The sequence below is a fragment of the Abrus precatorius genome, unplaced genomic scaffold (assembly GCF_003935025.1).
Source record: "Abrus precatorius isolate BTA unplaced genomic scaffold, Abrus_2018 Scaffold11, whole genome shotgun sequence".
Taxonomy (NCBI): domain Eukaryota; kingdom Viridiplantae; phylum Streptophyta; class Magnoliopsida; order Fabales; family Fabaceae; genus Abrus; species Abrus precatorius.
In genome coordinates, this window is record NW_020874303.1 from 12867654 (window position 1) to 12887947 (window position 20294).

The 20294-nt window shown below is 33.6% G+C and overlaps 1 protein-coding gene across 2 annotated transcripts; it reads right to left on the reverse strand.

The window, feature by feature from the left end:
• Positions 1–800: 800 nt before the first annotated feature.
• LOC113854027 (F-box/WD-40 repeat-containing protein At3g52030) lies at positions 801–20061 on the reverse strand. Of its 2 annotated transcripts, XM_027484832.1 has the most exons (11): positions 19647–19970; positions 19347–19547; positions 18918–18972; positions 11303–11512; positions 11098–11216; positions 9235–9333; positions 7967–8070; positions 6544–6633; positions 6128–6267; positions 2271–2355; positions 833–1686 (listed from the first exon to the last, which is right to left on the reverse strand). In XM_027484832.1, the coding sequence occupies exons 4-11, from the start codon at positions 11421–11423 to the stop codon at positions 1311–1313; spliced, it is 1134 nt and encodes a 377-aa protein (XP_027340633.1). In that variant the 5' UTR covers positions 11424–11512; positions 18918–18972; positions 19347–19547; positions 19647–19970; the 3' UTR covers positions 833–1310. The 2 variants fall into 2 exon arrangements, with proteins under 2 accessions (XP_027340632.1, XP_027340633.1); XM_027484831.1 differs by lacking the exons at positions 11098–11216; positions 11303–11512 and having other exon boundaries at positions 801–1686; positions 19647–20061.
• Positions 20062–20294: the final 233 nt, after the last annotated feature.

The window sequence follows — 20294 nt, forward strand, 5'->3', positions numbered from 1 at the left end:
ATAGTTAGACTTAAAAACTCTGCTCTCTATGGATGATTTGCTTAAGCCATTTAATACTTACTTAAGCAAAAAATACTTAGCTTAAATAAATTCAATCTCATTTAAGCAAGTTACTCAACCTAAAAGGGCCTACTCTTTGTCCAATATTTGCTTAAGATAATTAGAAATCACTTGAGCAAACAAATTCTTGCTTAAGTCAAAAGTAATGTCTCTAATGTATGCTCTTTATTCCATTTTCGCTTCAAGTTATTAATATTCATTGAAGTGATATATTCACTTAAGCGAGATGAAAATTACTTAAACAAATATCAATTATGCAAAGGTGTTCTCGCTAAAGCATGATATATATTCACTTAAGTTATTTATAACTTGAGCAAAAATTGAACTCTCTTAAGCAATTATTTCAAAATTTGCTAATTTGCTAATGTTAAAAAAGAACTAAACATTTAATTGAAAGGATATGAATTCCTTCACTGTCACCCTTCCTACCCTTCCTCCTCATTGTTGTCACCAAAATTACCTTCCCATTGATTACATCAAAGTTATTGTTGCTATTATCATACTTATCTTTTTTAGCTTTTTTTTTCTCAATTACTCTGACAAATTACTACTACTATTTTCATTATCATCACCATTGTTGTAATCACGGTTATTATTTACCACTACCACTGTGGTAATAAATAAACCAAAATATATATAATGAATGATTTGAATGCTTTAGGTTTAAAATTTGATAAAAACGTGAAACTATATCAAAAAATTAAAATCAAAATCACAATCGAAAACTGATCTTAATTTAAAAAAATTTTAAAACTAAAATCCACTGCAAATGGGCTCTAAAATATTCAACTCATATTTTAAGCAGTTCAGAAATTTACTCAATATCATGCTTTCCTACCCTGCTGACTACCAGCTCTTGCATAGAATAAGACCTTAAAAAGAAAAGAGAAAAATAACAGCGATTGAATTATAAAATACATTATTTATGTTTTCCTTCTCCTGTCTTTCTTCAGCTCAACAATCTCTTGTTATGAAATAACATAAGAGAGTTCGAATCCTTTGTTGCTCAACCAAACATGATACATAGCCAAATACACTTACAAATGATTTTGGATTGCACCTGGGACTCCTCAAATTATTGCCAAGTGCCTCCTTGAACAAGACCAATATTATAGCGGAACAAGATAATATTTACGTATGTATAGGTTTCTTTTTTTTAAAATAGGTAAATTTCTCTTCCTCACTACATGGCACTCCTACAAGATAATTTATCCCAAACAAAGGGTATACAGAATATTAAATTCCCAAATTTACAAGGTAGGAGTACTGCATTTGAATTTCCATAATCTGATGTCGTTGGTATTGTGTGTGGTAACAATTTTCTTCATTCCAACGGCGAGGCATGTAATAGAAGGTCGAGCAGTCGTAGGAATAATGTCTATATTTATGGCATCTTCAGGCAACCTCCTTCCTTTCCTTCTCTGAATGAACGTAGGACTTTGATATGTTGATAACAATTTATCCTCCAGACAACAACTTGAAACAACATTGCCATCATTCTGATTAAGTATTCTTATGATGCCATCGATTCCACCAACAGCTAATGTTGACGTGTCACTCTGCAAGTGCTGTAAGGAGTATACAACATTAGGACTCACTCGGTTGCCCCACAACAGTTTCCTTGTTCTACATGGAGCAAACAAAAAAAGTTAAGCAATTGATTAATCAAAGAGATGATATTGTAGTGTTAAATATAACAATGGATCACTATTGGTTTATACTTGCAGTTGATATTTTGGTTAGCTAACTAAGGTAACAGGGTTTTTTAATCCTTGCCATGTTGTCTGAGAAACATAAAGGTTCATGCGGCACCTTATTACCCATCACAATATATTAAAACAAGAATGTGATGTAATACTATTATGACAAAACAAGAATGTGATGTAATACTATTATGACAAATTCCTAAATTTCTGGGAAGGATACAACTAGGCTCTGGCCAGAGGAACATTTAAAATACTTTTAATTACAGCAGTCTTACTGAGTCTATAAACATTATATCAGCTACAGATAATTTTGTTGTAACAAGTCATTTCTTAGTTGTCTATTTGGTATCCCCCTAACATAGAAGATTAAAGCTACTCTCAATCAAATTTGTGGAAATAATCAATATACTTTTGTTGTAGCAATTGCCTATGTAGAACCATGTGCCACCTTAAGAGCATTGATTCGCTCAAGGAACCACCTTTATTATCCTATTGCTGACATACCTTAGGTCCCAACAATATGTATATCCAACAGCAGATCCAGCAAACAGTAGCTGAGAGGAGGGATTGAAACACAAGGTCCTTATGCCTGAGAGATAAACACTAAGATTCACTTGCTGCACCAGAGATATATAGTGCTTTCAAAATGTTGGTTAAAAGTTAAAACCAATCATAGTACTGCATCTCATACAAAGTTAATATCCTAGACATACAAATATCTACAAAATATTTTATCAAACAGAGTGTGTCCACCAAAGAAAATAAGAGACTTGGAAGAAAGGAAATTCTGAATATTATCTTTCTTGTTAAAAAAACTGATTACAATCACTAATATATACCAATCCTAATTTTGGAGAAAATGTCTCATTAACTAATAAAATCAATCCTAATATTTGATATGATTCACCACTGTAAATATAGAATAATATCAGTTAATGTCTTCTAAAAACAGAATATTTACAGCATTTATGATGAGTGCATGTTATGCATAGGTTTATGAAAACCCAACCAGGTCCAACAACAAATTTAGTCTCTTGAACTAGAGGAAGTTCTATCTTCTAATACCACTGATCCTGAATCATTAGATATTTATTTAAACAATTGTGAACCTAACCTAAATGACCTTCCTTTGCTTTATGAAAAGAAAAATGTTTTGTATCAATTATCCTATTTCTCTATTTCTGTCCACTAAACATTTATCTATATAGCATTGTAGTTTCATCTCTGCTATTGATTTTTCAAATATCCCTAAGACAGTATAAGAAGCCTTAAAGGGTGAGAACTAAGTTCAAGTCATGAATGAAGAGATGAGGGCATTGGAATAAAATGACTTAAGGATAAGAAAACAATGGGTCGCAAGTGGATATATACAATTAAATATCAATCAGATGATACCTTTGATTGATACAAAGTCAGAATAGTTGCAAAGGGATGCAGTCAAACCAATGAAATTGACTATGAAGAGACATTTGCACTGGTGGCAAAAATGAATACCGTTAAAACTATCCTTTCATTAGCACTCCTTTGGTTGGAAAGGAGGAAGTGTATGTGAATATTCCCTCAGGGTCAGGGAACGACACCATTAATGGTGAAAGCAATGCATGCAAATTGAAGGAAGCTTTATATGAACTTAAGCAGTTGGGGAGGTTTACTCAGGCTGTGGTGTCCTTAGGATATAGGCAAAGATAGGGTAATCATACTCTTTTCATAAAACACTCACAAGATGGTAAACTAACACTTTTGCTAGTTTATGCGAATGACATGATCATTGCAAGTGATGATGAAATTTAAAAACAAAAGCTTGAAGGAGAAATTAGCTGCTCAGTTTGAGATGAAGGATCTAGAAAAACTGAAGTACTTCCGTACTCAAAATAAGAAATTTTTATCTCACAAAAAATATGTTCTAGATCTTTTCAGGGGGACAGGAAAGCTAGGCTGCAAAACTACTGGAGTACCTGTAGAACAGAACAACCGAATAAAAGGAGAGGAGGAGCGCTCTATTGTAGACAAAGTTGAATACCAAAGGCTAGTGGAAAAACTAATCTATATACTAGACCTAACATTGCATATTTTGTTAGCATCGTCAGTCAATTCATGCATGATCCATGTAAAAGACATTTACAAACAATGAACAAGATCCTCCAGCATTTGAAAGAAAGTCCTGGACAAGGCATACTTTTTGAAAAGGGAGTCTCTTTCCTTTGAAATATATATAAATGCTAACTATGCATGTTCCAATGTAGATAGAAGATCCACTTTAGGATATCGTATGTTTCTGGGTTAAACAAAATGTTGTAGCTAAATCAAGTATTGAAGCTGAATTCCCCATGGCCCAAGAAGGGTGTGAACTTTTCGGGATAAAAATTATTCTTGGCAACCTCAAATTAAAATTCACTAGTCTAATGAAAGTTTTGTGTAATAATAAGTACACCATCAACGTAGCTCATAAGCTTGTCCAACATGATATGACAAAACATAGAGATTGATTGGCATTTCATTAAACAGAAACTAGAGAGTGGTCTCATGGTTACTACTTTTGTTCCTTCTCGAGATTAATTAGTAGACATGTTCACTAAGGGATTGACAACTGAGTAGTTCCAAGATCTTTCTCACAATATGGGAATAATAGATATTCATTCACCAAATTGAGGAGGAGTGTTGATAATATATCATAATGATTATAATTTATTGTAAACATTTATTGTCAATATCTCTGTAATTATTTGTTATTATTTATAAGATTATTAGAAGATATTCTAGGATATTCTCCTGTGTAAATATTAGGATTAGACTCTTATATATGCATGTAAATTGAAATGTATTGAAATAAGAATAGAATTTCAGTATTTTCAAGTATGTATTTCTTTTTAATCATGTATAATCTTGCATTTAGATTTAATTTCATTAAATGTTTTACTTTTGTTCAAGTTACTTGTTTTATAAGTTTTTTTTATGTAAAAGAGTGGATTTTGAAGATAAAACTTGAAAAATCCAGAGGTTGGAATGAAGAGAATGGAACTTAAGAGATTTTCGGAGCATAAAATTGAAAGAATATGTCCCTAAACAATTGCCTATGGTCTCGTTAGATGGAATTATAACTGTGGTAGTCTTGTATGACAAGGTGTACAACTGACCACTCGGTTCTATCAACACTCAAGAGTGTATTTACTTGACTGTGTATGTAGATGACACGGTCATCATAAACAGTGATCATCATGGCATATTAGGTTAAATAAAATCACTGTCATCACTTTTAGATAAAAGATATAGAAAAACTCAAATACTTCTTTGACATAGAGGTGGCATAATCAAAGGATAATATTTGTGATTTTCAGAAAAAGTATGCCATGGATATTTTTGAGGAATCTGGTCCATTGATTGCAACGCTTGTTGACATTCCAATTCAACCAAATGCTAAGCTTTACCAACCAATTATGGGGAGCCACATCCAAATCAAGGAAGGTACCATAGATTAATTAGGAAACTAAACTATCAACTTTGTCATAATCACTCGTTTATACATCTCGCAGTTAGTATGGTAAGTTAGTTCTGAAATTCACTTTATAATGGACATTGGGATCCAATCATTTGTATCCTAAAAAAACGTTGAAGGAGCTAAAGGAATTGGTCTTTATTTATGCGGATCATGGCCACATTCAGATTATTGGTGGTCAAATGCTGGTTGGGCAAGTTCCCCTATTCCACCTCTGGGTATTGTGTATTCATTAGGGATAAACTAATATCCTAGAAAAATAAGGCAAGGTGTTGTGCAAGATTAGGTGCTAAAACAGAAAAAAATAAAAAGAAAAGAAAAAGTCCATGTAATCAATTATGAGTGAAATCATTTGGCTCAAATAGTTGCAAAAAGAACTCAGATAAGGGGAGATTTTGTAAATGTCATTCATGTGTGATAATCAAGCTGCTTTGCATATCTCCTTGAATCTAGTATTTCATGAGAGGACCAAACACATTTAGATAAATTGCATTAGAAAGAAGATCTTACATAGAGACATCAACATTCATTTTGTTAAAACTAATGATCAGTTAGTAGATGTTTTCCTTCAGTCTTTGAGAGGTTCTCAGATAAATTAAATATGTAGTAAGCTAGATGCATTTGACCTATATGCTCTACCTTGAGGGGGGATTGTTGGACAACATATAAATAGCGTCAAGGTTCATTGTAAAGGCTAACCAAATAATGAAGTTACGGTAATTAGGGTAACTGTGTGTATATTATTATCTTTTTTAGTGTATCAAATTTCAGGTCCTTTGTGTAGTTTAAGACACATGGAATTCGTCCAATGTCTCTTCTCTTCCCTTAACATCAACCAAGATGCCAATTAAAAGGGATAAACTATTACCTCTGGTGTCACTTGATCTAAGTGTTGCTACCTGTTGAACAGAGGAAGGATCTGATATTGTGATACTCCCTAAAGTGGAGCCACTCAGTATCACTTGATCTTCACCCAAACATAAACATGTTATTGGTGCATAATGCATCCTGCAGATAGCAAGTTGTACACATCACGATTGCTAGTTGACATTTTTAAGTTATTCCTCAAGCAGTATATATGAATCAATCTATAAGAATGAGATTATCGATTTTGTATATGAATGAATTATGAGATTATTTCTCTCAAGCTACCAGAAAATATGAATGGCTCCATTTTTAATGAGCAATATGCAATTAAAATTCAGGTTCTTTTTACAATAACCTTGATCATAAGTTGCTAACCATTTATGATCAGCAATCATAATAGGAAAAACTACAAAATACCTTATTATTTGAGAACATGTCCTACTGTACATGTCAAAAATGCGAACAGCCCCATCATCACATCCAACCACAGCTTCTGGATCAAAATAACTGAAAGCACAGAACAAGAAGAGAAAAACTTTCAGGAATCATATGTGATATGTCAATAGCTTGTTTATCTTCTACCAAGCATCTATTTAATATTTACTGCTATCTCACTGAACTATCCCCTCAACCTATCTTACTATAAATATGAATAGCACAAAGTTGTAACCTCAAGCCCTGCAAAGTCAACTTCACAAGAGCATTTGGATGTTAATATTGTTATACAGATGGTTAGTCTCATTCAGAAAGGTGGAACATGGGCATTGATTACAGAAGGCATGATCTTCACGAAAAATCTGTGCAAAGCTTACAATTGATATAAACTAGTTTAGTATCTTGTGCAATGCACATGTATTTTATTTTAAAATAAATATGAAACATCAAAATATATTATAAAGATCATAAAGATCGAAGACATAAAAAATTGAGAATTTTGCATAATTATAAAACTAATAAATATAATACACTGATAAAGAATAGATCAATTATGATGTATATTTCAACAAAAATGTAATTTACATGTATAGTATTGTATTAAAAAGATATAAATGTCAAAAAGTGCACATTTTTATAATATGATATTGTGATAGATAGAGAGAAGAGTAAAAGGCAACCTAATGTTAAAAATAAATGTTATAATTAACTAAAGAAATGACTATGAGAGAGTATTTTAGAATAATATGAATTTTGAGGAAAAAAATGAATAGAAGTGATAGACTTTGCAATTTCTAACAAAGAAAACATGTTTTCTACATGAAATTAAAGATAATTGCTGAGAATTTTGACTAAGAGTACTGCAAATAATAGATTAAATATTATGAATTTTATAAATGTAAAGATAAGTATTTATAAGAAATTTGAAGTTTATATAAGGTAATAAAGACAATTTTATAAATATAAATATTTATAAAAATTTTGAAAGTTTATGTAAAGTAACAAGGAAATTTGTATAAATATAAAATTAAGTATTCACAAAAATCTAAAAGTTTATGTAAAGTAATAAGGAAAAGTTTATATAAAAGTTTATGTAAAGTAATAACAATTTTGATCTTCGCAATTAAGAAGGAAATTAACAAAACACGTGGGTAAAAAGTAAAACAATAGCAGCGAAAGAGAGTGCAATTCACACATTATTCTTAAACAATTTCTTTTTATGCATGTGACAAATTGTGGAGTGTAGCTCATCTATATGCTTCACTTCCCAAATAGTAAACTCTCATTTATATCATATAGGTTGATTCCCAACTTACTACAAGCCATCACTCCACACAAAGCAAGCAAGACTCTAACTCCCTAATGAAACAAGAAACAAGAAAAACAGAGCATTGATTTTGTTTACCGCATGCATGAACCTTTTACAAATTTGCCTTCAAGTGAAGGGAACATGCTTCTTTTCCCATTCCGCCTCCATATGCATAAATGACTACCAATTAGACCAACAATCTACAAATAAGTATTTAGAGAGATTTCAGAAACTATAAACATGCAAAACTTGAGCAAGCCAGCAAATTTAAGAAACTTGAATTAACAAACATATTTTTGGCAAATTGACAGTATAAATGAAAAGATATAGCAAGTTAACCGTCAACTACAGGTGATTTGCAGCACAGTGAAATTCCATTGAAAATTTCAAACATAATTACAGAATAACAGCATTGGAGATAGTACTCATTTTTGTGTCAATAAATTATTTTATTTTTAAAATGTCCTTTTTGTTGGGACTCACTCTAACCCTAGCCCTTTCATTCTAGTTTCAGGGAATATGATAGAAACCCTAAATTAAAGACTTTTGCACCTTTTTTCCAAACGAATTTGACAGTAGATCAAACATGATGTATTAAAAGTTTTCACAACAGAATCCATTGCAGATAGACTGCATGGGAATCATTTTATTTGAAATGAATTATATATTATTTCCACACTGCAGGCAGACAATAAATATCGATTGATTCCTGACTTCAGTAAAGACAAGTAATAAAAAGAGACATAACATTACTAATTTTAGGACTTTAAAAGATGAAATGGAGTTTTAAACACCCATACTTCACCCAAAATTGTTATTCTGTATTCTAAAATTGCAAAGCTGATAATAGTAGTTCAAAACTGATTGTCATCTTGTTCATGATATAAAAATTCAGAGTGATAGAAAAAAATATTCCTACTATGCTCGTTTACATGAATAGACTAAAGTGTAAGTACACAGCATAAATTCATGTCTCAAGATAGGGGAGTATAATTCTTAAAATAAGAGGAGAGAGCACTGTAACTTAAGCATCTCTTGAGGGAGGAACGTGCAATTTACTCTACTTATAACTTCTATTCACATATCAACATCCAATAGATACAATGACCTACTGTAGTTACCTAGAACCATGACTAAATTGACTTCCAGTTTAAATGCAAGATAATAGAAGTATATCATTTAGATCTTACATATGATAACTAATAAAGCAAATGTTTAAAATTGATAGTAAGGGTTTTCACTCCCAATAAAAGCTTAACTATATTTTATAAAGGTGGCAGCATATGATTTACTAATGGAGGTAAATTTCTAAAATGTTTACTGTGCAAAATTGAATCCATAAAACATTCCATCAATTACTTTACCTTGCTCTCATCAAAATCAAAGTCAACAAAAGGGAACAGATGTGGTATCGAGTGTTCTTCTATGCATCTGTAGCTGTCTAATGACCAGAGACGAATAACCTGTCATATCACCATAGAAATAGTTAGTCCAACAAGGTCTAACATAGTTAAAAATGGTTGAAAGAGAGAATCAATAAGACACAAGATGAATCTACATATATTATAAATATGCAGATACCTAATTACTATAATTTCAAAGATATTAACTTCACTGTTTATAGCCTTACTAAAATTACATATTTCTAACACTCCCTCTCAAATTGGAGCATATAAATCATATGCACCAAGCTTGTCATATATAACTAATTTGAGGATCGCTTAATGACTTGGTATAGACATCTACCAATTGATCATTAGAATTCACAAAGATGGTGGGGATGTCTTTAGGTAAAATTTCTTTTCTAATTAAGTGACAATTTATCTCAATATATTTAGTTTTCTTATAAAAAATGGATTTGAGGCAATATACAAGACTACTTGATTATCGTAGATAAGTGACATGTGTAACCTCTCCAAATCTCAATTCTTTGAGCAATTGTTTAAGTTTGTTAAGATGTCCAATATTGGCTAGGTATAGAGCCATAATACTCTTTATAAGAGCTTGAATAGTCCTCCTTCTATGAACTAGTTTTTTGGAGTGAGTTAGGCCTAATTTTTCTAATATAATATCAAAGCCTATCTAGTTCAAATGTTGGGCTGCCCACAGATGTTCAGTCTTGTTGGGTCACCTGCATGTCCAATCCTGTAAACTTCAATCATGAGATGTCAAGTCTTAGGCGTGCGAGAACATGTGAATTTGCATATTTCAACTATACAACAGAGCATATATTTATATTAACAATAATATTTATAGAATAATTTAGTTACCCAATTATCATAATTACAAAGATAAACTTGTCTTACTATTATAATTACATATATTTAACACTCCCCCTCAAGCTGGATCATATATATGCACCAAGCTTGTCACATATAATTAATATGAGGACCATAGTAGTCAATCTCGGATAGTGGCGCGGAGCGACCGACCTCAAAAACGCTATAGCGGCATAGCGGATAGCGGGATGGCCGCTATTTTAGGTATTATAAATATACTCATAAATTAAATTACACACATATATATATATGCTTAGATGTCAATAACAAGTAACAACAAAATATAAAAATAAATTTAACTAACTAAATTTAAGTCTCTAATGCTTAGATGTTTAAAAATACTAAGTGTTCAATTCAAATACAAATATTTTAATAATTATCATCATCTTCATCTCCAAGATTTGTCATGTCTTTTTCATTTTCACTTTCATCACTACTTTTGTAAAGAACTTTTTCCTCCTCCTCCTCTTCTTCAAAGTCTTCCTTATCACATTCTTCTTCTTCTTCTTGTACAATTTCTTTTCCTTTTCCCTTAGATTTAGATGAAGAAGCAATTGTAGTTGTCTTGGATTTTGATCTAGCTTGTCGCCTAGTGTAGGCTATAGGCTCACTAGCCCCAATTGCATTAGCAACAGCTCCCCAAGTCAAGTTATCATCATCAAACACTAATTCATCTACAGCATCTTCATCATCTCCAGCTATTCCTTCTAGCAACCAATTATTACTATCATCAACATCTTTTAAGATAATAGGATCCACCACGTTAGAACACTCAAAACGTTCATTAAGAGCTTGGTTATATTTAATAAAAACCAAGTCTTGTAACCTTTGATGCTCAAGTCTGCTTCTCTTTTTAGAATGAATCTATTTTACCATAAAAAAAATATATATTAGATTTTCACTTTCAATATAAGAACTTTAAATTGAAGTTACTTGATATTTACTTACGTGCTCAAAAGTACTCCAATTTCGTTCACATCCAGATGAACTACAAGTCAAACTCAACACTCTAATAGCAGTGTTTTGTAAATGTGGTGTACGTACTCCATAATTCTTCCACCATTCAACTGCAAGTTATGCATCAACTTATTAACCTTTAGTGTTATATCTACATAATTACATTACAATAAAAAAAATTAAACAAATCTCTTACCAGGAGCCATTGTAGCCCTTTGTCTTTTTGCTCCACTTAAACCGAAGAGACCTTCAGCTCTTCTATATGTTGATAATTGAATTGTAACATTGTCTACATCATCTTCACTTGTACATAGCATCTCAATACATTTATACAAGCCCTCCACAACTTCAGGATCATTCTCAATTTGTTTATTGCTATAAAAAAATTGAGGATTCAAATAATAACCTGCAGCATATAATGGATAATGAAGTTGACACTCCTATCTTCTATCAATTATAGCAAAAATCTCCTTATATTTGTCTACATTTCCTTTGAATGCATTTTGAATGCTTTCTTTAGCTCTATCAATTGCCTCATATATATAACCCATTGCAGGTTTTCTTTCATTATCAACAAGTCTCAAAACTTGCACAAGTGGCCCCATAGCCTTAAGACTGAAAACCACATCATTCCAAAAAGAAGGCATAAGCACAGTGTCTGTTGCCCTTTTTCCTTTAGCTTCTTTGGCTGTTCTGGACTTTAACCACTCATCGGAAGTGAACATTTTTCTAAGGTTGTTTTTTTTATTATGCAACCTTTGTAATGTGAGGAATGTTGTGGCAAACCTTGTCACTCCATATCTAACCAATTCAGCTTTATTTGTGAACCTCCTCATAATGTTCAAGTCAATGAATGATTATAAATAAAACCTACAAGAGTAACTCCTCTTTAGATTGTTCTCTTGACTCTAGGTATTTTTCCAATGTCTTTTAATATCAAGTCAATACAGTGTGCAGCGCATGGAGTCCAAAACAAATGTGGTCTTTTAGCTTGCAACAACTTACCTAAAATTAAATTGCATAGTTTAAAATTAGAAACTAATAAAATAATTAGAAACTGATATTAATATAGAGTTAAGAATAATTCTTACCGGCTGATACATAATTACTTCCATTATCAGTAACTAATTGTACAACATTTTTCTCTCCAATCTCTTAAACAAAGCTATCCAAGAGCTCAAACAACTTTTCTCCAGTTTTCATATAAGCAGATGCATCAATACTCTTTACAAACATAGAACCAATTGGACAATTTACTAAGAAATTGATCAATGTTCTATTTTTTTTATCCGTCCACGCATCTGACATAATTGAACATCCACATTTTTCTCTTTCTTCTTCACGACTTTTCAACATTTCCTTTGTATACTCTAACTCCTTTTTAAGAAGAGGAACTCTACACTCATGATAACTAAGAGGCTTTAGATGTGGACCATAGTTTCCAATAGCTTCAACCATTAATTTGAAACTTTTTGAGCGCACAACATTGAAAGCAATTCCATTCCTACAAAGAAATCTTTCTATGTATTGAATTGTTCTTGCTCTTACCTCTTTGATACAAGCATCATTTATACTTGTTTGTCTTTTTGATTTTGCTAATTTGATGCTTGTTTCTGGACTCTTTAATCACAATAAATCCAATGGGCCCTTAACATTATTTTCTTTTTTGGTGGCATTACAACCACTAACATAAGCTGATGCAACACTTGAGGTTGAAGGTCATTTTCCACTACGAATATTTTGAATTTCTTGCACCTCTTCTTCCTCATCATCATCTTCATTATGCTGAAGTAAATATACCTCTTTTTCAATTCTCTTCTTCTCATGAACTGCTATAAGTGTTTCTTTTATTTCTTTGGGAATCCTTGGACACTTATCAACATCTCCCTTCACTCCCATTTGGTGCCTCTTTGCTCGGGTAATACCGCCTGCAATCGTTTTTCCACAAAAATCACAAGTAACTGACTTTTTATTATTTATGTCTTTCAAACTATTCCATTGCCAACCTATATCCAAATTATTTCCTGAAGGCTTCACTAATGCACAGGATGAAATTGAAACAGAACCGATTCCTTGTGACTGATTGGGAGGAGTAGCCATTACTTCTTTTTTAAGCTTTCAAAATTTCAAACAGAAAATAATAGAAGAATCAAAACAGAGAAGAGTAAAAAACCAGAGAAAAATATAGGAAAAACAAATGTTCAGTACCGGAAAGTTTGCCGGAACTGAAGTCTGCCGGAGTTGGAGAAGATGACTGGAAAGTTGTGCTGACCTTGAAGAAGATGACAAGAGATGAAGAAAATGACTCAAAATAATTTGGGTCACCTTAGAAGCTCGCCGGAGACGAAGAAGATGACCGGAAATCAAAATGGAAGCCTCGTCGGAAAAATAGAGCATAGAGAACAGAGGATGACCGGAAAACAAAGAACAGAGGAGAGAGAACCGAGAACAGAAGAGAGGAGCTGACGGAGGCTAGGGTTGAAGAAGATGATTCAGAAATATAAGGGAGGTCGAAATTCCAAAATTGCCCCCCCTTAAAAGGCCCCAACAGTAAAAGATGAGGGGCAAAAACGGAAACATGGGAGGATGAGATAACGGCCGCTCCATCCGCTATTTTCAGAGTTTTCTGCCGCTAATCGCGGCGCGACGGCTGCTACTCTGAAACGCGACACGACAGGCTCTCCGTCGCGGGAAAGGGCCGCTCCGCCACTATTGATAACTATGATGAGGACCTCTCAATAATTTAGTTAAAACATTTGTCAGTTGATCATTTGAATTGACAAAGCCATTAGTGATGTCTTCAAATAGAATTTTCTCCTAAATGAAGTAACAATCTATCTTAATATGTTTTGTTCTTTCATAGAACATTGGATTTGAGGCAATATGTAAGGTTGCCTGATTATTGCAAATAAGTGTAATTTTCATAATCGCTCCAAATTTCAGTTCTTTGAGTAGTTGTTTCAACAAAATAAGTTCACATATAGCTAAGGCCATGGCTTGTTATTCTGCTTATGCACTTGAACGACCAACTACACTTTGTTTATCACTCTGCCATAAAATCAAATTACCGCCAATAAGAACACAATACCCATAAATAGATCTCCTATTGGTAGCAGAACCTGCCCAATCTACATCAACGTAACTCAAAATTCAAGTGTGACCTTACTTCATCCAAGAGTCTTTTTTCTAGAATTCTTTTGATGTATTTTAAAATGTGAATCATCACATCCCAACGTCCTTCAAAAGAGGAGTTAAGAAACTGACTTACCAAACTGGCTGCAAAAGAGATATTTGGACGAGTGATAGTGAGATAGTTTATCTTTCCAACAAGTCTCTCTTATACTACTTCAAATCAGAAAGAGGCTCCCCTTAACTTGGCAAAAGTTTGGAATTAGGATTTATAGGAGTCTACGGGCCTAACACCCATCAATCTAGCTTCCTTTAAAATATCCAATGCGTACTTCATTTGAGAAATCACAATGTTGTTGTTAGATTGTGTCAACTTTATTCCCAAAAGTTATCGAAGTCTGCCAAAATCTTTTGTATGAAAATGGTAACATAAATGTTGCTTTATCTATGTAATATCATGGTGATTGTTACCAGTAATAACAATGTCGTCGACATAAAGAATTAAATAAAGGGATCTTGAGGCAGAATGACAATAAAAAATTGAGCGATGAACTTCACTTTGAGTCATGCCCTAGTAAAATGTTTAAATCCATATAAGGATTTTGGCAAACAACAAACTAATCTAGAAGACTCCTCCTGAGCAACAAATCCAGGAAATTGCTTCATGTATACTTCTTTCAAGAGGTCATTATGGAGAAAGGCATTCTTGATATCATGCTAGTAAAGGGGCCAGGTTGTAGCCATGAACAAGAATAGGCAAATAGAGGCCCTTATAGCCACTAGAGAGAATGTATCACCAAAATCGAAATTGAAGACTTGGGTATAGTCTTTAGCCACCAAAACAGAATTGGTAACATCAACCGAGACGAGATAATGATTAAGAGTCAGAGAATAACAATTATAACCTTTTTGAGATCAAGTATAACAAAAACAAAAACACATTTATGAGCACAAGTAGAGATTTTGTCAATTCCTAGACTAACAAAGTGGATCCAAAGACACAAGGAGGAAGAGGATGTAAAGATTGATAAGGAAACAAGATAGAATGCGATACTTGATTGTTAAAGACAAAAGAAGACATCCAATTAAAAGATAATAGGTTGTATGGATGGCATCATCCCATAAACGATGAGGAATATTACCATGAAGAAGAGTGTTAATACTTTCAATAAAGCATATTTTTCTTTCTGCAATTTCATTTTGATGAGGGGTATAAGAAACAGAAGTCTAATGAAAAATGCCATTAGAAGTCACAAAATTTTGAAAGGTATGAGACAAATATTCATGAGCATTATCACTATGCAAGGTATGAGGGGTATAAAATATAAATGATGGATTTTTCATTAATTATAATCATGTACAACGAGAATAGTCATCAATAAAGGTAACAAAATACCTGAATCCTAAGGCAGACATAGTACGACTTGGACCCCAAACAAAAGAATGAACCAAACTAAAAAGAGATGAAGCTCGACAATTAATATGACTAGGAAATTATGAATATGCTTGCCTAATTGATAGGACTTGAGAGACAAAGTAGATAATTTAGAGAGACTCGGTACCATTTGCTGTAATTTTTTAAGACTGGGATGACCTAATTAAGCATTAACCAAGAGAGGAGAGTCCACCACCAAACCAACATAAGCAGAGGGATATAGATGATAGAGTCCTTGTGACTCAAATCTAGCACTAATCATCCGCCATGAACTCTGGTCTTATAGGAAAACAATCTTCAGTAAAAGATACAACGTAATCAAGAGAATGAGTTAGACAATTGATAGATAACAAAATAAAGGGAGACCTAGGTACATAAAGAACATTGTTAACGGAAAGTGATGGAATGGGATGCACAAGGAATTCAATAAAGATGTGGTTTTTTTTTCTTCCAACATCTTTTCAGCCAAAACATAATTGTTTCCTTTATTTGTTATAAGTTGCACAACTTTATCCTCTCCAATCTCCTCCACAAAAGCATCAAGCAACTCAAAAAGCTTTACACTGGCCTTCACAAAATTAGATCCGTCAATGGACCTCACAAACGTAGTCTTAATAGGAGAATTCACAAAGAAATTAATCAAACATCTACACTAACGATCGATCCATGTATTTGACATGATGCTCCATTGCTCTTGATAATCTTTTAGGAGAAAATCAGCGTATTCTAAATCCTTCTTTAAAAGTGGAACTCTAATCTCATGATAACTCGGAACTAGCAAATTTGGACCAAAAGCACAAATAGTTGTAACCATTTCTTGAAAGCTTTTTAATTTAACAAAGTTAAAGAAAGACCAGTTTGATATCAAAATCGAGCTATGTATTGATGGATCCTTGTCTTTGCTTCCTTGTCACATACTTCTCTTATATTTACTTGCCTCAATTATAGTTTCTTGTTTTTTACAATGACAATTTTTGGCTTCCTAAAAAAGAAGTCCATTGACCTTTTTTATCAACCTTATTCCCAATAGCAATACTACATGTCAAGCTATCTTGCTCATCTTTTTCATCAAAGCCTACACTTTCAAGGCCCATCACTTTGAGCTATATTTCACATTTTCCTTCTTCCCAATTAGATCTTGTTTGACTCTAGTGATCCTTACACTCACAACTTTTCCACCAAAATTGCATAAGATGTTATTTGTATCACCATCTGTCAACAAATGAGCATATTTCCATCCTGAATCAGTACAATTAACAGCTCTTGAAAAATTTGATGAAAACTCTTGTTCAGCCATGTTAAGGAAAGTTGAAATAAAGAGAAAAATGATTTGAAGAAAAAAAAGAGAAATGATTTCAAAACAGAGATGAGAGAACGACTTAAAATAGAGAGTAGAGAAAGTGGGAGAGGGAAAAACAGAAATAAAGAAGAATTTAAAACAGAGAACAAAGAAAGAGGGAAAGGGATAAAAGAAGTAGCTACTGGAAAAAATAGTCGTCTAAGATGGAAGTAGCAGTCATTAGAGATGTAGCAGAAGTCACAATAGTTGTTGGAGATGCAGTAGAGACAGTCGCCACTGTTGAACATTGAGGAAGAACAGGGATGTTGACTGAGGATGAAGAACTTAGACAAAGAACTAAGACGAAGAGAGGAAGAAGAGATGTGTATGAAAGGAAGATTTTAGGGTTTGGGTTCGCAAGTCGTCCCTCTAGACTGGGTCAGGTAGATGACCCAACATGTTTTTTCCTTCTAAAACCCCCATTGCCAACATGGCCATCAAGTGCATAATGGCTGGCCATGGCACTGCCATTTTCTGCCATGGTTGTGCCAGTTTAGTCAAAAACCACCACCATTAACCACCATGGCACTGCCATAACTGTTTTTTGACAACAGTAGACCTAACTCAGTCGTAAAAGCTAGCTCATAAGAAGAAGAGTGCCCAAGCTCTTATAAGGAGTATTCTGTCTCTATTCCTAGCTAATGTGGAACATCTTAACAAAATCATAGGGTTTATCAATAAAGAAACATTTCTTTCAACATTTTGTGGGTACCAGGCCATATCAAATACCATTTGTGAATGAGAAGCATACTTTCTGTTAAGAGTATACAGCTAGTTTGTTGTGTTAGTGAAGTAGTTATACTGACAGCTTAGCTGTTAGCATTCTGTTATTGCTATTGCTATAACAGAATTAGTTTGTTATTATGAGTGATGTAAAAGTTTAGTAGATGAATAATATGCTTGTCTCACCCAAAATAGCAAGTATCATCCCAACTTAGGAACTTGATAATGAATGCACTTGTCCTCTTATCTCCCCATGAAAGTGACCAGTTCTCTGCCATCTACACTATCTAGTGGCACTTTTTCATACCCAATTTTTGACCACCCAACATTCTATATAAACACAACACACAAGTTCTCTGCACCCAGGGACCATGACCATGAGCAAAAGCCAGAGAGCAACAACAATCCCATTCTCTTCATCCTCTGTTTTTTCATATCTCTCTGTTTAAAATTCTGTTTTGAAATATGTTCAAATGAAAGCCCAATGGGGAGGCAACCACCATTAAGCAGCACAGTAAAACAGGACTAACAACAAAAGCACCTTGATCCTTCCACATCTCATCCCTCTATGGAACCAGGATCAACCCATTTGTTCATTGTTAAGCCATTTAAGAGATCCTCTGTTCCTCCATTTTCACATGTCTCACAAGCTTGCTAATCCACTAATCTGTAATATCTCATTTTGAATCCATCTTGAAACACCCACCCTATGAAGCTTCAAATTATAAGCAGTCAAAGTCTTTCTTCCTGTTCTAAGCACTTCATACTTCAGAAATTATCAGCTAATGATGTCAAATTTTATGCAACAATTTATTGTTGCTACCTTTGCAGGTTCCTCAGTCAGTGTAAGATCTTTAGATACTGTCTTGTGTAAAGGTGAAGATATATATTGACATACCACTATTCATGTTTAATAACTAACTACTGAGCGATAAGCTTGCAAATTGTACTTGGTACAAGATATGCAAGTCTTAAAGGGCAGAAAAACAGAGAGGAGATGAGACAGAGGAATTGATTGGCTCTAGAACAGATAACATCAATTCCGTCATTAAGCACAAAGCAATCATAATCCACCATAGATTTAATAGACAATAAAACAAACAGCTTGTGCATGCCAGCAGCTTAGCAAAGAAAGCTTTGAAGGATGGAAAATTGGAAATATAGGAAATAAAACACTGCACATACCTTATCACCCACGCCAGTAACAAGTATGCCCCTTTTCATCCGGCACTGAGCAACACTATATTGGAAGTTAAGAATGAAACATCAATACATGTTGATTTGATGTGTACATATCATGCAGACACACAAAAAGCATGCAACATAGCACTGAGTAGGGGTTCATCAATAGTATATCGACCGATTCTTCATATATAATCCATTAAGTTCTAATTATGAGAAACAGTGACGATTGAAGCTGATGTAATGAGCATGGGACTAGTGCTGCAGCACTGTAAGCAAATCTTTTGAGAATGTAGGCACATAAACTTGGAACACCCGTGCCAAATATCTCCATCAACTACGCAAAAACTAGTATTGTCACTGAATCTAATTCCAATTATATAAGTAAAGCAGGTGACTGAAACAGCACTGAATGGAAGAAAAGTCACTTACGAGGTTGAATGACCCTTCCACTGATCAACGTAAACGCCACCACATTGAAGCGCCAACCTATGCTGCTGCATAGCCACATCCCCCAAAATCACCCTCAAGGGCTTTTCGGCAAATTCATACGAGCTCGAAGGGAAGGTAGAAGAATCCTTCAGCCTCCTCTCATAAAACTCTCGCAGCGAACGGGACTCAAGGACAGAATTCCTTCACGAAATTAAAGAACGAGCGCGTGCGCGCGTTTGAGTAAGGCACGTGACAAATTGCGATGGTTTAGTTGAAATTGCGAAAGACGAAGTGAAGTACCAAAGTTTGCAAACGAGGGAGCAGCGAACGAGGTCGAACATGTTGAGGAAAGCGAAGACGATGCAAAGGATGTCGGGATTAAGGGACAGTACTGTGGTCGGCGCTTCCCGGCGTTTGTTCCTTTGGTCGGCGGTGGCCGTAGCAGGAGGAGCCTTCTTCTCCTCCGCCGCCGTGAAACTCCGTGGCGGTTTGCTCATTGTTCGGAGTGAGTGTAAGGCAAACCCAGCACTCTAATCTATTCACTGTTAATTAGGGGTGGATTACAGTTGCAAAGGATTTCGTAATCAGCATATCCCAATTTAAGTCCTGCCGTTGCCGTTCGCCCTCCTTGCACTAAAAATTTTTTACATTTTATTTTAGTTTATCCACCAGTATTTTGATATATTTTATTCTTCTTTACTGTATCACCTTCAATGATTAAGAAATTTAAATATAATAAAATATTTGTCTAAAAATTAAAATAAATTTTTAAATAAAGTAATTAATTTATAAATAAATATTTTAAAATTAAATTTATATTTTAACCAAATAAATTTTTTTAAAAGAAAATAAAACACTAAATTTAATTAAAAGAATTTATATTATCTTAAGTACTCTAAATTTGTTATTTAATCATAACTAAATATATCTAATTAACAATAATTTATT